Genomic DNA, 19,488 nt, shown 5'->3' with positions numbered 1-19,488 from the left:
AGCACAGAAACTGCAACTAGCACTATAGAGACCAACAAAATTGTCCCGGAGCATTACTGGTTGTAGTGCAAGTGACTAATGCCTTACGTTTTTTTGCAAAAGGCGATTTTCAAAGTGAAGTAGCTTTTGTTTCCCTCATCAGCAGCTCGCGCAGTGTTGGTTGCTTGATAACAGACCTGAGAGTGGATTGTCGAGCTTGATTATGCCATTTAAGATTTCCTAACTAGAAATACTGTTTTGTAAGATAGGATAAGAATCCCAAATCAAGTTAAGATTTGCTTCTGTAATACGAATTTGCGCAAAAAAACTAATTTAACACATCATATCTTAAGATAAGAAACTTTCTGTAATACGCCCCCTGGGTCACATTTATGGGTGCTCCAAGACTGGAGACACTTATCAATTACTAGGTATCTAATGTTTCTCAACTGCTATATACACTTTCGCCAGATTAAGATGGTTGTACTCAATTTCCTTTTGAAATAAGTGAGTATGGATTATCATACATTGGTGTAATTAATAAATAATAATAATGACTAACAATTCGGTCTGGTTTGCATACGAAACCATCATATGGCTTTAGAACACTTGGAATACGTTGCAAGATTACACACATTAAATGGAAAAGAGTGGCCTATACATTATTCAAAATTTCTCATCAATTTGGAACAACATGAGAATGAGCAACAATGATAGAATTTTAATTATTAGGGAAGCTGTTTCTTTTAATGTTTAATTACTGTATGTGAAGTGAGATTTTGGATTAGTGGGATTTTCAAATGGCCAGGGCTTCAGTGCAATGGTGCAGAAATAGAAACCAAAAGATGAACAAAATGTCCTGTCTCTCATTGTGGTAGTGGCAGGTTAGGATACAGTGTGAAGATTTGTTTTGAAAAGTTGCAAGGAATGTTCTTGGCTAATAAATGTTTGGCATGTTTGGGGATCAGCTGTTCCCTCGTTGATGCTAGTTTGAATCAGTCCTCATTCAGAAGTCTGAATGTGTGAGTGACGAGTGAACACGTGCTATTTGGCACCACCCTGTCAACATGTCTTAGTGATAGAGAAAGATCAAGTCCACGATCTCTCACTCACACATTTGTTCTGCTTAAAACAGTGGTCTCAAACTCAATTCCTGGAGGGGCACAGCTCTGCAGAGTTTAGCTCCAACCAGCTCCAAATCACACCTGCTTGGAAGTGTCTAGTGATCCTGAAGAGCTTGATTAGCTGGATCAGGAGCTGTGGCCCTCCAGGAATTGAGTTTGAGACCAATGGCTTAAAAGGTGCTTTTATTGGCAAATTGGACACACTTCCTGCCTGTAAATGATTTTGCGGGTAGCCAGTGCCAATTTCCCTTCCTCAGTGCCTGATCAAACATGTAGTGAGCTATCATGATCTCTTGTTTTAGCAGGAATCAAAAGATCTTGGCTAAAATGGCATACTATTTTTTGAATACAGTGTCTTTTATACAGTATGTCAAAAATAGTGAAAGAAGTATGCTATTCTGAATTCATTGCTTTTCTAATTTCACATACTGCTTTTTGCATACTGTATAGCAAAGTAAGCATATATTAATGCAGAGAATGTGGTGTGTAATTTAAAAATGTATATTTTCATATTTTCTTTATCATTAATATTTTCATGATTAAAGTGAAATACATTGCAAACCGATTTTCAGATAATTTCTAATAAGGCACTGAAAAATTAATCATGGTACAGTTTATTATTTGCATCTATTAGATTTTATTTACATCATTTTCAGAGAATATCTATTTAAATTCCTTAGAATTACCATAAATCAAGTATGAACATGGTTTAAATATGGCTAGCTGTAAAAACAGTGCAAGATTTAAATAATGTATGAGATATAAAATATTTAATTTATATATATAAAAAAGTTAAATGTATAAACCTGGTTATTGGGTTTTTAATACATATTGGGTTTCTTAGTACTATTACACCAATCTCATTATTGGTTCATTTATATATGAAAAAAATGCTTCACATTAAATTTAGTAGTTTGTTAAAACTCTGTAATCCAATGAATGTAAATTTTGTATGCAATTTTAAAATACATGGGCTAATCAGTCTTAAATATTTCCTCTAAAGTTAAAGTTGTCTCAGCCAATGGAATTTCATAGGCTCTTCCACAATATGAGGCTTGCAGCAGCTTCAGGAGGTTTATTTTCTGAACATTTCCTTTAAGGAAGAAACTTTACGAACAAAAAGTTGGTATTTCTGGCATTCCAGTGCTATAAATTCATCAAATTTATAGACAGATATTTCTCTCATGCACATTTACTTAGAAATTAACATATGCAAGATGACAGCATACTTTAACACTTGCATAATTACACATAAATGTGTTTTAATGTAGTATATCAAATGAAAGGTCATATAGACAGCGGCTGGAATACTTCGTAAGGCTGTCAAATGATCTTCGTGGATCTTCTCCCTTAATGTAATGAGCTATTTCAGCTGTTAATCTCTTAACGAGGTGCCTAAATAACTTCAGATTGAAAGGGCAAAATCTGACACTAGTGTTTTTTGATGTCTTAATTTAGCAGCCTAGACTGTATTAATTCAGTTTCTTGAGCAAATATTTGCCATTTTAAATGTTTCATTTTTTTTTTAGGTCAGGTCAGTCAGGTGGTCTTCATTCGTTTATGGTATATTTTTTCTTATTTGATATTCCAGACTTTATGCAAATTTATGCACAATTATTTTAATTCTATGTATTTAGCAAATATGGTTGCCTTATTTACTCCATAATTTACAATGTTATGTTTTCATGGATCATTTGAAGGAGTCTGAACCTAAGCCAAAGATCTATCCATTACATGTAACTTCACACTTTGTGTGTGTGTATCTGTGTACAGTGTGTGATGAATGGAGGGACAGGTTTGAATGCAGAAGTGCGAGACACTTAAAGATCGGTGAAGACTGTGTGTGTTTGCCCATGCATGTGTATGCAATTTCAAGTGTGCATCTGACAGAGGTGATGATGGCTGAAAGAGTTTTATTAATGGTCTGGGTGTTATTTTTAAATCTAGGACACATAGTGTCTGAGTGTTTGTATGTGTCTGCATGTCTTCTGCTGAAACTTGAGAGATGTGCTCCTTACTCTTACGCTCTCAAGTGCTCCACGTGAAGATGATATTTCATGAGCATACTGTTGGTTGTTAAAAGCATAAATATGATTTTAAGACAGGCGTGAACATTCCAAACTTTATGACGTTAAGCAAATATAAAAACATGTATATAAACTAATAGTTACAGTTCAAAATGTTGGTGAAAATGGATGTCTAATGATTAATTTTTGTATGTTAGACCAGACCAAAGTTTGAAATTTTGAATCCTTTATTTTGTTCAGTTTGACATTGACACTTCTATAATTTCTATCACAAGTTTCCTGCATTTCCAGCATGGACACCTAGGAGATCAGGATCCTCCAGATGTGAAATCCTGCTTTATTATTCATGTGGGAGGTCCACATAAAATATTGTAACATTTATTATAAATGTGCCCTTGTAATCTTTAATCAAAAACAACAAATTGCTCTCACAACGACATCTTTTCTCTGATTTGTGCACCAGCACTAAAGCAGTAATATATCCTATCCAACAACCTGTCACTCACTTGAGATTGCAGCAATTAGCAAACAACCATCCAACCAATTCCAGATGAACAAAATCAAGTCCCCCCCCCCATTTTTCAAGAAGTCCATTTGGACTTTGGAAAGTGGAGATGGCAGCATTATTTATTTACACTTATAAACACAGATAATATTAAGATGCCTGCAGATCTTTAGCTGTAACTCTAATATTCTTGGTATGAATTTCATGATATAGAGTTACACTGATCTTTGTAGGACGCACATTGTTTAAAGTGTAGTAATGTTGCTGGACTGTGGATGGAGGCTCAAGTTTTCAGAAACAATTTTTGTACCCCATTTCAATTATATTACACTTAATAACTCTTCTGAGCTATTCTTAAACCTTTAGGGCCAAATTTACTAACAGCTTGCACCAGCGCCCACCCTCTTTTGCCATTAAAATGCTATGTTCCGGATTTACTAAAGACATGCAGTAGACAGTTATTTTCTTGCAACTGACCTTATTGCATTTGTAGGAGTTTCCCATTTAGGCGCAACATTTATGAAATGAGAGTATTTAAATGAATCTCCCAAAACAATTTACTAAGGATGGCTCTCGTCAAGTACTGGTCTTTGTGCCATAATTTAACGTCCAAAAAGCATGTCTTAAACCAGACGCTAATTTGCTCTACTCTGCTAATTTGCTCAGAGAGCATCTACTAACACAAATGGCATTGTCAGTAGATCAACCGCAGAACCTTCTGCTCCAATCTGCACTTTATGGGATTGCGCTCTCATGTTAATTTGCCTCATGTTATGGCCCTTAGTGTTTACAGCTAAGTTCTATAGTGGTCAGTTGGGAAAACAAACTCACTTAATAATGCGTATAGGATACACAGCAGGCTTATGATTAAAGCTACCATCACAACTACTTCTAAAAGGTGATGACCATTGTTCCCACCATGGAGTGAATGACCAGATGACAACAAACTTCTGATCTCAGTCCTGCCTTTCTTTTGATGCATCACCCACTGACACCCTTGTCCAATAGCCAGGCTCCGCCCAGATATCTTTCCACCTCATCTGGCCTGCTACGAAGCCTGAACTGTGGGTGGAGCAGGGACCTAAGAAGACAGGCTGCAAGAGGCGTGAATGCCACAAACTGTGGTGCCATCTGGTGAAAGATTTTAGGCTGATCTAACCCTCTCTCTTGTGATGCTGAACCTTCCCAATTGGTCCATTGTAGATAGCTTTTATATGCAGTGTTGTCTGAAACGGTCTCGGACCATGGAAGGCTCCCAATGAGCATGGCATAGATTAGAATGCCTAATGCCCAGCTGTCTGTACTGGGATCCACAGACACCAACATCTTGTGAGTCTTTCCAGAGTCCCCCTTTTGCTTGTTCCCATTGTTGTCCACCCCCAAGTGGCCCGAATGGTTCTCTTCGTTCTTCCTTGCCATCTCAGCCTCAGGCGTGCAGTAAGGGGAGCTGTACCACACGCATGGTAGCCTGGTGCCTTTAGCCTTCACCATGCCAAAATCACCAAGTTTAACCCAACGACACTCACGGTCACATAGGAAGATGTTTTCTGGCTTGACATCACGATGGACAAAGCCAAGGGAATGGAGGTGAGAGAGGGCACCACTGATCTGGGAAGCCACTCCCTGGGCACGGATCTCTACCAGACCAACCTGCGATGAAGAAATCAGTTTAGGCCAGGGGTGTCCAGTCCTGCTCCTGGAGTGCCTGAGTTAAGCACCAACCTGCCCCAACACACTTGTCTGAAAGTTTCTAGTAATTCTAAAGACTTTGTTCAGCTGGTTGAGGTGTTTTATTAGGACTTAACTCTGCAGGATTGTGGCCCTCCAGGATCAGGACTGGACAAACCTGATTTAAGCACTAATCAATTCACTGAGCTTGCATCAACCTGTCACTGCAAAACAGCTATTGTACCTATTATTTACAATACAGTTTTATGTTATTTCATTGTTAATTTGAGTTAAACCAGTGATTCCCAACCTAAGGTGACCAGATGTTCCACTTCCCGGGGATGCATTCAGCACAGGATTTCTAAATTGCCTAAAATAACCAGATGTTGGTTGTTTGTGCTCCTCTGATTGATTGTTGTATTACATCAAAGTACTTTGGTACTTTGATGTCATACAGCGATCAATTGGCGCAGCGCAAACAACCAACTGCTGGTTATTTTAGGCAATTTAGAAATCCTGTGCCGAACGCATTCCTTGGAAAGGGGCACGTCTGGTCACTTTATCCCAACCCTGGTACCCAATAGTACGCATTTTGGATGTTTCCATAATCTAACACGGTTAGGCAAGTTTGGTCCTAGAGAGCCTATGGCTGCATCCAAAAACTGAAAAATGCTGCCTTCAGAGGACACATTCCAAGGTAGGAAGGCATTAAGGCATGTCCGAATTCAATGTTAGCTTCAGTTCCTGTCTCCTGAGATGCCTTCATCTGGCCGATTTTTGAAGGCAGCATAGATGTATCCTTCGCTGCCTTTGATATCCCACAACCCTGTGCATTCCATTCTGTGACAGTTAAGATAAAAAATAAAGATGGTGTCTGAGAGTTGCGGTCAGTGTGTGTGTGTAAATGTACGTTTTTGTTAAACGTTTTCCACTTGTCATTTCTAGCGACAAATTACTATTGCAGTAATTACATATTCACTTAGTTATCACCAAAGCTCTCTATATTTTGCTGTAGACCATTAAACTGTTACGTTGCCTCAGAAGTCTGTCCAAAATCAGTTTTGTGAGGTGCCTTCGTGCGCAAACGCTGCCTGCAAATCATTGCCTGGTCGGGCAGTGAGGCAACAAGTCAGCTGCCTAAGTTTTCGGATGCAGCCATTAGCTGCGGTTTTCAACTCTGGCACTTGAGGTCCACTTTTCCTGCAGAGTTTAGCTCCAACCTTAATCAAACACACCTGAACAAGCTAATCAATGTCTTCAGGATCATTAGAAAGTTACACGCAGGTAAGTTTGATCAAGGTTGGAGCTAAACGCTGCAGGAAAGTGGACCTTGAGGGCCAGAGTTGAGAACCCCTGGCCTATAGGCAGGTGAGCCTATACAGCAGCTCTCTAGGACCGAACTTGCCTACCTCTGATCTAACACAACAATCGTAACTCTTGGAATCTCTACTAATGATCTAATGAGTTGAATCGGTTGTATTTGTTTAAGGAGACATTAAAAATGTGCAATATTGGGGGTACAGGCTCAGAAACCACTGATTCAAACCTGGGGTGTGTAATCCTGCTTGTGGAGGGCCACTGTCCTGCAGAGTTTAGCTTTGATCCCAATTAAACATGCCTGATCCAGCTAATCAAGGTCTACAGTATTACTGGAAACATGTAAGTGTACTGTATTGGGACAGACTGAAGCTAAACTTTGCAGGAAATTGGTTCTCCAGAAGCAGTCGTCATTAAGAGGCATGAAACTTTTACCAACCTCAGGAACGATGACATCATAGAGGTCACCATAAAGGCAAGGTTGCTGGGCGAACACATAGTGAGTAGGAGTGGAGAATGCGATGCCTAAAGCTGAGGTAAGTGAGGGGTGGGTGCAGAAGGCCAAAGACAGGTTATATTCCCTCAGAAATGACAGTAGAGATGTGTCGTCTCGCAGAAAGAATTTAAGGGCCATTGGAGTTCCTAGATTCCATGCAAAATTTGGAGGAATAATGGAGATATTGTCAAAGGGAAAGGAAGAAGGAAGTAGTACGCAGTAATCTTGCACAATTCCCAGAATTGCGAAACCGCATGGATAAGATTAGATGAGAGAAAGACAAAGCAACATAACTTACCTCTCTTCTTGTGCACTGCTAATTTGACTTTTCCATATGAACCCTCTCCAAGAAGTTTAATAACTTGGAAGTGATCTAAAGGCTCCAGTGATTCTAGAGACTGAGCCGTTAAGTGACAGAGCTCATCCAGAAGTCTTGTGGCAGTCTGTAAGAAGCAAAACTAGAATGTCAGGTTTGCAGATGGACGTGCCAAACATTCAATAGCTAATGTAATTTGAGGGAGAATTTGCATGCCTCATTTTCCACTTTGCTTCAAAGACACTAAATAAGAGGTTATTAGATGCAAAAAATCTTATTTGGCATAGATTCCTTTTTGGGGCATGTCAAACAAAGTTTCACTAGCTGTCAAATACCACAAAAATATCATGTTGAAAGTAAACAGGATCTGGCTGGATCAAAGATATACTGCTGGGATCTGTCACTGCATACTATTATAAGGTTGCTACAGCAAAAGGGTGATTTGGGCCTCAGTTCTGAGGATTGGCTATTCTGTCAACACATCTTAACTGTCCCCAGACAGCTGTGCCATTCAGCTGAGCTTCATAGGATTAAGTGTTCTGTTCAGTAATAGTATTGGTAACTGATCAACATTTATTCATTCATGTTGGATGATCAAATATCATACATTTTTATGTACATTTGTATTATATACATATATGTATTTGAACTGGATGCAGTTTTCAGAATTTTTTTTAGTCTGTGTATGCTTTGGTGTCCCAAAAGCAGAAAGGTTAAACTCTTCATTAAAGCAGCAGTTCAGGATGATGGGGGACAGTGTTGCATAAGAGGGATAAGGTGCACCTGTTGGGCATCAGTTGTGTGAGGACAGACAGCTCACCAGAAGTTGTGAGTGGTTAACCCCTTGTCAAGAACAGCGATTTGGGCAGCACATGTAAATTCTTCAGGATTAGTTGTGAATGTTGTAAATAAATCGCTGAATTACATAACATGTTCTAAAAACCCTTTCAGGTATGTGCTATATGTAAAAGGTAATAATTAATTAGTTACAAATGTAGTCTGACCTTGTGTTTTGCACCTTATAAAGTTTGTGTTGATAAACTTCATAAAAGCTTACTTTAAGCTCTTCTATAACTAAATATGACTATATATACACATGCCCAATGTGTTTTATATCTTGTAACTGCAACTGTTTCTCTTAATTGTGACCTTTTTTCATATCTAGTCAAGTCTGCTTTATTGTCAATTCTTCCACATGTACGGCACATACATACAGAGAATTGAAATTGCATTACTCTCAGACCCTTGGTGCATACAGTTAACATTTAAGACACTGACAGTAGACGTTCAAATACAGATAAATACAGTTTAAACATATGTACATACAACTATACAGATGAGGACATTGTAGAAAAATAAAGAAAGAGATAGATCAACTGGCATAAGGCACATGGCAGATGGAGTGCAAACCAGTTAAATAAAACAAAACTGTGCAGATATGTGTATATGTATTGAGTTTATATATATATATAGTGCAAGATAATTATATAGTCCATATAATTGTGCTTTTATATTTCGCAGTGACTATTTCTTTTTTTTATTATTTCTCACAATTACCTTTTTTACTCTTAAGAACATCTCAAAAAATAACAAAATATATGACTAGGCAAAGCATTATAATATTTCATAATCTAACATTTTTACTGTATTGTTGATTAAATATTCCTTGGTGAGCGTAGGATACTTCTTCCTGAAACACTGAATAATCTTACTAAACTTCTGTGTACATAATATGGCCAATGGCGTAAGCCTATGTCTTATTTTAAATTACATTACATGCTATATAAAATATTTTACAATTTGTGTGCGATCCATATAGAAGAGACCTTTTGAAAGAAATGAAAAGACTTACTGTCATGTTTGCTGTTGTTGAAGGCTGAAAGTAAATTTACAAGTGCAGTTCTCTATAGGTCAGTCTGTCCATAAACTGGGCACTGAAAGCTGCAGGTCAAATGGGCAACAGCAGGTCAACCAGTCATAAATCAACTTACAGGTAACAGATTCTTTTGCTTCTGAGTACATATCCTGATTGCTACTGAATCTGTCCTCTGCTTTATACAGTTCAATACTCTCTGTACTCCCCCTCTCTCGTTCTTTCTCGCTCGCTCTCTATCCAAATTCTCCAGTATGCCCACTCACATGGTCTGGTTGCCATTACCCCTCCTTTTGAATGTTACGGTATTCATTGCTGACAGTGTGTTCTGTAGGGTTTGTACAGGCAATTTGTCATTATAACCCCCCAGCCTTTTCTCGGTTCTTCTCTCACACATTTTTTACCTTCTATCTTTATCAAACGCATTTTGTGTCTCATTTGGGCTGTTAATGTAATATATAAATTTAGCGTAATTAACCAAAACCCCTCGTTTAAAACAAACATAATATCAGATTTAATTGCAGTTGATTTGATCAATCAGCATACCGTGGAAATCGATTGACAGATTGACAAATGTATTATGATGCTAGCCAGCATGATCGATTTCTTTCTTAGTGAGCATGACAAATCCAACAGCTGTGTTAGAGCGGTACACAAAACGCTTATACCGCAGATCTCTCTTTCTGCAGGACGTGCCAAGTCCTGACTTTTCAGCTTTTTAAACACTCTCACAAACAGTCATATGACATATCCTTTATCCATATCCTATTCCATGTTCTGCAGAGTTTTGGTATTAGTCATCATGACAAAGATTTTGACATTCATGGCTCATTACACTAGTATTGGTGATTTTTGACTGTCTGGATCTAGTTTAGCTCAACTATCTGTGAAATTGCTCAGCCAGACGGGGCAGGGAAATGATTTACAAACCTACAAATAAGACTCACAAGTTTATTTTAGGAACAAATATTAAAATCCAGATATAACCCATTACAGAACATCAAAAATGATGTGATGACGGTTGGATTGTTTATTAAAGGTTCAGTTGTTGCTGACGCAGTTCAACAAGTGAAAAAAAGCTGTGAAATGTTTGATGTAAAATCATTTTATTGAAAGAAAAATGACAAAACAAATAAATAATAAAAAAGTATAAATAAATATATAGATATGTATAAAAAAGTATGAAAAATAAACAACATTCAGGACACTACTAAAGCACATCCATCTCACTAGGCTAAAGGTAAATGAGAGTAAATTTGGGTGTTTGTTCCCTTCACCTGAAAGATTTTACCAATTAATTCTCAGATATTAACGCCACTAAAGTTCTTCAAACATGCGCTGTATATATTTGCAAATCTGTTTTCCTGTCTACATGTAGTCTGATGAATCCATCATGAACAATGTCAAAGTTCTTTTCAAGTAAAGTAAGGCCTCCTTTTGCTTGTTTTCAGTGCATTTCTGCAATATGGTGGCACATTTAATTTAGACTAAACACAATCACAAGGAATAAATACGATCTGAAGGCAGTGAGTGCATTTGTTGCTGCCGTAAAGCAATCCGCTTTTTTCACAGAATTTCGTACCCGCTTACCATAATAAACACGTAAAACAGTGGAGAGCGAAGAAACAGAAGCCATTCGTCTTATTATAAGTGTACTGTCAGAATGATTCTCAAACTGATATTTCATGTTTAAAAAATAGTTATATTTAAAAGTTAAATATTTCATGTTTATAAGTTGCATTAACCATCATGTTGTTTAAGTGCTAACCGTAAAGTCTAACTATAAAATTTGAGTTATTCAGTTTTGTTGTTCAACAAGGATGTTGATTCAGGACTTATTGGCGAAATGACTAACTAAAAAATAAATAAATAAATAGGCTAAAATAGTGCCGGCCCTGGACTGCATTTAAATATATATCGCATTAACCACAGTCAAAGGTTTCTAAGCGTCATTATTAGCAACTGCCTGCAGTTGAATTTTGCATACAAACTCACTAATAATATTTTTATAAAGTGCTATTTTCTCATTCACTATATAAAACATCCTTCATTGTAAACAAATAATTGTTCAATAAATATTAAATACATAACTTAATCAATAATTAAACGTTAACTGGAGAACACTGTCAAAATGGAGGATGACTTACAAAGGCTGGAACATTCATTCCATCCTATCAAACATTAAGGCAAGTCAGGCATCATGGAGATGAGCTGAGGGCTACTGGTGTCATATGACGGTGTTGATCACTGTTGTCTGTGTTTCAGTTCTCCCAGTGCTCTAGTGTACCAGAGGCAAAAGAAGTACAGTTTGTCAATGATCTCCACATTGGCCTGGTACACGTCCCAAGCTGTGTTCAAAGGTGACAGGGAAGGGTAGACCAGCTCAGAGGGTGTCGTCCCAATCTGTAAGAAGGTTTAGAAGATTTCTGTTAAACAAATTCTTACCCATTTCATTTTTGTTGTCTCTCAGGCAGCATATTTTAAAAATATTTTTTTCTGTCTCATGCGTTCCCATCTATTTACAAAGTATCTTGACAAATCTGTTACATCCATTTGAACAGCTTTTAAGATATATAAATATTGTTTGATTTCCTCCTGTAGTTGGGTTCAATGGTCCTTACCTGTATGAGCACCATTTGGCTGATGACTTGGATACGATGAGCGAGTTTCTGTGTCTTAGAATAATCACCCCCCATTTCTTCTTGATTTTGCTGGATCCAGTCAAGATGGAACTTGAAGGATTTAAGACCAGAATACAGCTGTCCTAATGTACTGCTCAGCTGTGGGTCAGAAGGATCCAGAGGTTACACACGATACACATTCGATTTTTAATCTATCTATCTTTATTTCATTGTTCTATCTTAGCAAACTTGTGGCACTTGTATAATTTGCTTTGCATTTTTGTTCCAGTCTGGCCTTTTGGTTTGGAGAAGATCGACTTTATTTTGGGGTTATCAGTGAAACAGCCTGGTGTAAATTTGGGATCTTAGTCATAAAAATATTGTCAAAAAGAAAGTCTAGATGCTTGAAACATAGACATGAAAAAGAAAAACAGGCAGAGATGTGGATGTTCTACCTTGACTGTTTTCAGGTCTGCTGTTCTGTAGTTCGGCGAGGGCAGGGATGTGAGTGATTGCTCAAAGTCTTTAATCTTATCCTGAAAAATGTCAAGGATTTTATTAGACAAACAATAAGCTTATGGAGCTAAATGTAAATGTGTTATTCTGAATGGGACATTTATTCCTAAAATGAATTAGAAAACCATTTACTGGTACTTACCCCACGCCTTTCTTGAGATACTGTTTTCTGCAGCATATTCATACTTTGATACAGCATCTCCAGACCATTTTTTCCTTGCGGTATATTAGCAGGACGGGCTGTGATGAAGGCGAAGAGCTCAACGCAAGTCATCATGACGATGAGGGGAACGGTGGAGTCAGGTGACACTGTCAGCATAAAAACAAGTTGAATTTCTTATTAATGTCATTGGAACAGCTGCTCTGAGTCACAAGTGTTTCAGTGTGTATGCCAAACAGCTGTTTTACTCTATAAAAACTTGTATCTAAGCAGAGGGATTTGCACAGAGAGCTCTTCCTCTTGGTTTGTAATGATTACACCGGATGGGATAATTTACTGAAGGATTTCATCCCACAGAAATTTCCAAGACATTTAGGGGACACATTTGTAACAGTTGCTGGTTTTGTTGTGATCAGTTTCACACTGAATGCGCAAAATTGAGAGAGGTGCTTTTTTGGATGACAGGATGCGAGTCAGCATTTTTCCAGATGTAGTGTTTGTTTTGTAAGGTGGCATGCCTAAGTTTTGATGCCCACTTGTTTAGCCTGAGCTCAAAATACAAGATCATACAATCTCACCAAACCAGTAAAATTGGTGGAAATGAAAGCAAACGATTGCAAAATCCAGGCATTTCCAGTTCAGAATTTTTTCAGGAAATCTGTATCTGTGATTTCACATATTACTGAATGAGCCATGCATATTCCTCTACTCGTCTATTTTAATATCCTAAAATGTGTATTTATTTATCTGATTAAAATGCATAGTAAGAATATATACACATTTACTCATTTTGTTTGAGGAGCATTTAATACATTTCATGACCATAACAGTGAAAATTAATATATTAGGCCTAATGCAGTTCTTTCTTTCACTCACTAATAATTGGCCCGTTTGATGTTTGAGCCAGTCTTTAACCACAGCAAACTCAAATGAGCCATGACCAAAGTCTGTGTGAAGGTCGTAGGCCTTCAAATACATGCAGCAGATATGTGATAACTGTGTGATTTAACCCTTTGATAAGCATTAAAAGGAAATTAATGGCTATTTACGCAATTAGCATCCTTTGAAAGCTTTCTAAATGGAGAAATTGTTCAGGTCACCGATAACCATTGCGTGCAACCCCTACAGATTTGATGGCACGGTGGCGATCCCCATCAAAAACGTTTTAGGCATGCAGAGATCACATTGACTCAATTAGCCTTGCGACCAGCTGTTGACTCACTTGCAGACATCCTCTGTTTGCACTTGTGGAAAATGATTTTTACACTGATAGCATCTTTTTGCTACTGTCAACACAATTTTGAAGAAGCACTGCTTTAATATTATTGAAATGAACTCATTACTGATGCACCAAGTCAATACGTGTACATATTTTCAAACTGTAAGTTATCATGCAAAAGCAATGTAGGCATGTTTACAGACTGAGGTTACAACTCAACCCTGCAGCAGCTTTATGAAACCCTAAAATCTTAAGATTGAATCAGGATTATCTATATAATATTATAGAGTATAACTGAAATCAGATGTAGGGTTTTTTTTCTTTCTTTTCTTTTTTTTTACTTTTAGTTTTGAGTAATTTGAAGTTAAATTAAAATTTTTGTAATCTGAAGCTACATTTAGGGTGATTTTTTATTTTTTTTATTTTTGACCTTACGCTTGACCTTAATGTGACCTGTTATCAAGCACATGTTGGAGTCACGATTTGGAGAACCAAAAAAACTTGTAATTGAAGAACCTAATCTGAATGTTAAGTGTCATGGTGGTTACAACCCTGACTTTCATAATGATAATAAACAAATATAACTTAAACAAATATAACTTAAAGCATCTCCTTAAAAAAATGACACAATACCCATCACTAACATCAACTGAATTAGCTCGAGATTAACAAAACAGACTGCTTTACTAGATTCGGTGGTTATTTTGGTTTCTATTCTGAAAAGATTTTTCAAACACAATTCATAGACCGCAAAAACACCCACACTATAGACCCACCCTCAACAATTTCCATGTTTGCCTTCACTAAAACACATTCCCATGCCTGTGCTGTAAAGCTGATGTAAAGAATGATAAAAGTACTTACATTTCATGGTAATCCCAAAAACACCAAGTAGTAAACACAGTGTACAAACTTGTGTTATCACTCTGCTAACATTTGGACTAGTGAAAGGGTTCTCCTTTATAGTATGGGCCATGACACACAACTCTGAGTCATTCACATTCAGGAAAAAAAACGTAGACCTACACACCCCCTCTCACTAAACATATCTTTTTTCTGAAGAACTCAACAGTTTTTGCTATTTCCGTAAACGTGATGCCTCAAGATCCTTATGTTCCTAATTTTGGGTTCGTATTTCGGGGTGGTCTTTGTGCCTCATAAACAACAATGCTTATGTTAAGCATCTCTGGTAATGTATGTAGAAGACTCTTCTGTATATCCAAGAGACGATGTCTTTCTTTATCTCCAAATCTGATACTTACTACTTTGTTTGCAAGATTAAGCAGGTTATCTTATATTTATATATATATATATATATATATATATATATATATATATATATATATATATATATATATATATATATATATATATATATATATATATATGTGTAATATATACATACAAGACTACAGTCCTATCAGATTACAGTTCGCCATAGAGAACTGCCACAGAGATGATGGACTGAGACGAGATGCTCCTTTAATTAATTTTTTTTTCAGTCATAATACACTCACACACTAATCTAGAAGCCCCCCAACTAACGTCTACCCACCAGTGGCGCCTCCAGGATTTTTTTTATGGGGTGGCCGAAAGGGGCCAGTAAAAATGTTAGGGTGGCACTGGCACTGGCACAATAATCCAATGGCAGACAATATTTGGTTGGTTGGGGGGGCCAATGTCATTTTGGTCCCCCTTGGAGGCGCCACTGCTCCCCACATTTGTCCGCTTGTCCTCCTCTGACACATCACGCTGTTATTTCCACTCAGACATCGAGCATGCACAAGTGTCCTCTTGCCTGAATTCACATACATGCATTCCTTCTCCATCCATATTTCATTTTCTCCATCACCCACTCATTCTTATGTCTTGCTTTTTTTTTGCTTGGCCCACGACTGCAAGGCAAAGAGAGACATGTTGATAAGAGAAATGACTGTTAAGGGTCATATCCTGTACTTCAGGAAGTGGTGAGAGTAGCCTAGAATCTTGTGGTGTAGTATACTTAGTATGCAGTGATAGATTAAGCACACTAGGGTGTTTTACACTTGGGCCTGGGGTCATTCTAAATCCAGGGTTGTATTGCTTCATGTTTCATACTCGTCACAGTTAAACAGATAATTCACGCAAAAATGAAAATTCTGTCATCATTTACTCAACCTCAAGTAGTTCCAAACCTGTATGAATGTCTTTGTTCTGCTGAACACAAAGGAAGATATTCTGAAGAATGTGGGAAACAGAGCAGTTCACCATTGACTTCCTACTATGGAAGACAATGGTGCCCCAAAACAGCCTGGTTACAGACTTTCTTCAAATTATCTTCCTTTGTGTTCGGCAGAACAAAGAAATTCATACAGGTTTGAAACTACTGGATGGTGATTAAATGATGACAGAATTTTCATTTTTGGGTGAACTATCCCTTTAACAATTAATCTTGAATATTCATAAACTGAGGTTAATTTGCATATGTTTTATTTGCATATGCTGTGTCAGTGTGTCACCAATTGGAGGAACGCAGCACGCCAGTTTACATAACACCTCTGGCATTGTTCATTTGGGATATTCATTGCTCCTGAATGGGATTTTCGGTCTACAAAGGTAAGAATTCAGCTTCTCTTCACTCCAATGAACGCGTTTGCCGCTCAACGGCTGAAACAACCGTTTATACAATGCGCGGTACTTGAAACAAACACTGTTCAAACACGCCAGAATGAGGCTTGCGCTCGAGTAGCATCTAGGCTAACATTCTAACATTTTTACTCATTATTGGACATTTTTTCATGCTCTATAAATGAATCGGATGACTGTAGCCTATAGATCAGTTCTACAATGCTACTAAAGACACTTGCAATGATGCATGCCGTCAACGTTACACAACATAAAAAATAAGATAAATAAAATAAAGAGTGCAGTGGAAATACTAATAATGTATATATTTATAGTGTGAAACACTCTTCTACCTGGGGTTAACAGAAGGGCTTAGAAGGATAACTCGTGGTTTAGCGCAGTGTGAAAGTCCTACTTGTATATGTATAAATATCAATTATTAATATTTTTACACATTATTAGTATTTCACTGCCCTCCGTATATTTTAATCTATTTACTTATTTATTTGTATGACGTTGAGTATCTGACTCATTGTAGAACCGATCAGCCGTGATTCATTTATAGCACATGGAAAAATGTCCAATAATGGGTAATTGTGATCAAGTGAGTCGTAATGGACTTGGTTGATCTCATGATGATGATGATCTCATCTTCTCCAATGCAACAGGTGGAAAATCAATGGATGGAGAACACACCTTAGTGCCCTTCCCAAAAAGTGGGGATAATTTGTTACTCACCACAGGATATTCCAATCTTTAGCTGTAGTCATGCACCTCATCGAACGTTTAGAAGGACGTGCTTTGTCCAGGCGAACCATTCTTCTATTCTTCTGCAGCATCGGAAGTTGCATCATATTGTTTGACACAGCAGCCTTTTCATAGTGCTGGGGCGGGGAGGTGGATTGTTAATGCTCAGCAGTTCATTGTGTCATAATGGGATACGTTTACACCAGAAGACAAGCCACATTTAGCCCAAGTGGGTGCATTCTTTGAGGTGTTTAAATTCTAAACGGAATGCATGATCAAGCAGAAACAACATCCTTTTCTCTATTAATGAACTGATTATTGAATCTGATGCCATCTGATGAACTCGACACTTTTTGCCTCTTTCAGTTTTTCCAATTTGTGTTTTATACACCAATTAGACGTAACATTATGACCACCTTCCTAATATTGTGTTGATCCCCCTTTTACTGCCAAAACAGCCCTAGGTATGGACTTCATGAAAACCCCTGAAGGTGTGCTGTGGTATCTGGCACCAAGATGTTGGTGCATCCTGGTGCCAAGAAAAGAACCTATTTATTGCCATTAAAGTGAAATTACTGAACCCGCACATAGGAGCTTTATAAAAATGCTCATTTTAGAAGAAGGTTTCAAATGACACTTAAAGGCTTTTGCATCTAAACTCATGTATGTGTGTGTGTTTGAAAAATAAAATGTGTATCAAATAAGGATCCATCAGTTGTTTATTGAATTGAGGCAGAAATCTGTTGTTTCAGCAGAAGATAGTTATAATATTTTAATAAAAAATCATGTGGTCAAGAATCTTTTAAAAAAATGAATAGAAATTAGCATCATATTTTTTTTCAATGTATTTATTTTTATTTAAATAAATAAAAAATAATGCTCTTTCTCTCTCTCTCTCGCTCTGTTTTTCTGTAGCCCCACACTTGACGTGGAGAAAAAAACAAGATAATATAAATTAATAAAACTTTTCCATGACTTATTAATTTGTTGTTTCATTGTAGTTAAAATTACGGGCACTCTGTATGTATATAATCATGTCTCCATATACGATGCAAATGATCTATGATTTTGCAGCAAAAATATGACTATGCGTTATATACTGCCTATCACAGTATAAAATACCTAAAGTAGGATATTGTGTTACAGCCATTTATGCATTTTGTTTCTGTTTCATTCTATTCTTTTGAACAAGGAAACGTTATACGGAGGTAAAAGCATGAAATTCCCATCAGGATGTTTTTCTGAGGCACTGGGCCAGGAGGAAGGGTTAAGATTACAGTCCAAAAACTCCTAGATCTGTGAATGAAGGGAAACCCATAACAAATCTCAAGGCAGTGGATTTCATACCTCACAGTCTTTACTGACCCTAATCTCTTTTGTGGCCTACCACTGTTAGGTTTGGCAAAGCTGCATTATTTACAGTTGAGCAAAGTCAAATTGCGAAAACAGTGAATGACCAGAATGTCCAGCTACTAATATTTGAGTGATGTAGTCCAACAAGCCCGGACAGGATAGTTTTAGTCATAGCAGTCTACTATGACTGCATGTCTCACTACGGCCTCACAGAGACAGACTCGCTCTCACATGCACATTTTTCGAGCATGATTCAAGCATCTGTCATCATCAATGAGTCTAAACCAGGCCCCGGTCATCTGTGACATCATAACAAGACTTTTCCTGTAGTGTGAGCACCATTGTTATTGTTCCATGAGCCTTAACCCATTCAAATCTACCGATGCTGCATGACGTTTTGTGTATTCTAAACATGTTACCCTTCCATTACTTCTTTCATTTCTAAGAATAGACATTTGTGTTATACAAAGCTATCATTCACAGGTGCCAGCCAGAAGCTTAAGTTTATATATTTTCCTTCTTTTATGTGTATGAATATGAAAATTTTCCAAACCAGTATAGTTAATCGTTTCCAAGTGTATATATGCAACCACAGCTTATATGAATGCTTGATTCTGAACTATGATTTCAAAGAGCTGTACAGAGCAAATTGGATAAGAATGATTTTTTTCCCTTAAAATATTTTTAATGACTTTGAAATGCACCCTTTTTCTTAACATGATGCATTTCTTCTTCATCCTCCCATACCTTCTGTCAAAAGTTTGCCATATTAATCATCTATTTCAAATTATGAATCTTACGTCTTGTAGACGGAAATATACAAAGACGACCTCTTTGCAATTCGCCAGTCACTGTCTGTGAAATAATGACTTTCCTGTGATGCACAAACACACCGACATCATCACAAAGAGCTGACAGGCGAGGGGAGTGTGATTTCCGTTTTCTTCACACTGATCTGCTTGC

The 19,488-nt window shown here is 37.3% G+C and overlaps 2 protein-coding genes across 2 annotated transcripts; both read right to left on the bottom strand.

The window, feature by feature from the left end:
- Window positions 1–3,342: 3,342 nt before the first annotated feature.
- Window positions 3,343–9,459, bottom strand: LOC306884792 (serine/threonine-protein kinase SBK1). Its single transcript, XM_079440984.1, has 4 exons — window positions 9,285–9,459; window positions 7,415–7,559; window positions 7,060–7,262; window positions 3,343–5,285 (listed from the first exon to the last, which is right to left on the bottom strand). Exons 1-4 carry the CDS (start codon window positions 9,288–9,290, stop codon window positions 4,617–4,619), a joined length of 1,023 nt encoding a protein of 340 aa, XP_079297110.1. The 5' UTR covers window positions 9,291–9,459; the 3' UTR covers window positions 3,343–4,616.
- A 2,090-nt stretch (window positions 9,460–11,549) lies between these two features.
- Window positions 11,550–12,716, bottom strand: il11b (interleukin 11b; the record flags this gene model as incomplete). The annotated part of the gene is made up of 4 exons (XM_079442592.1): window positions 11,550–11,708; window positions 11,927–12,085; window positions 12,382–12,462; window positions 12,585–12,716. The coding sequence occupies 4 exons, from the start codon at window positions 12,714–12,716 to the stop codon at window positions 11,550–11,552; spliced, it is 531 nt and encodes a 176-aa protein (XP_079298718.1).
- Between the last annotated feature and the right edge of the window lie 6,772 nt (window positions 12,717–19,488).

The sequence above is a fragment of the Barbus barbus genome (assembly GCF_936440315.1).
Source record: "Barbus barbus genome assembly, chromosome: 19".
NCBI classification, from domain to species: Eukaryota; Metazoa; Chordata; class Actinopteri; order Cypriniformes; family Cyprinidae; genus Barbus; species Barbus barbus.
This window is presented reverse-complemented; position numbering and strand designations above follow the sequence as displayed.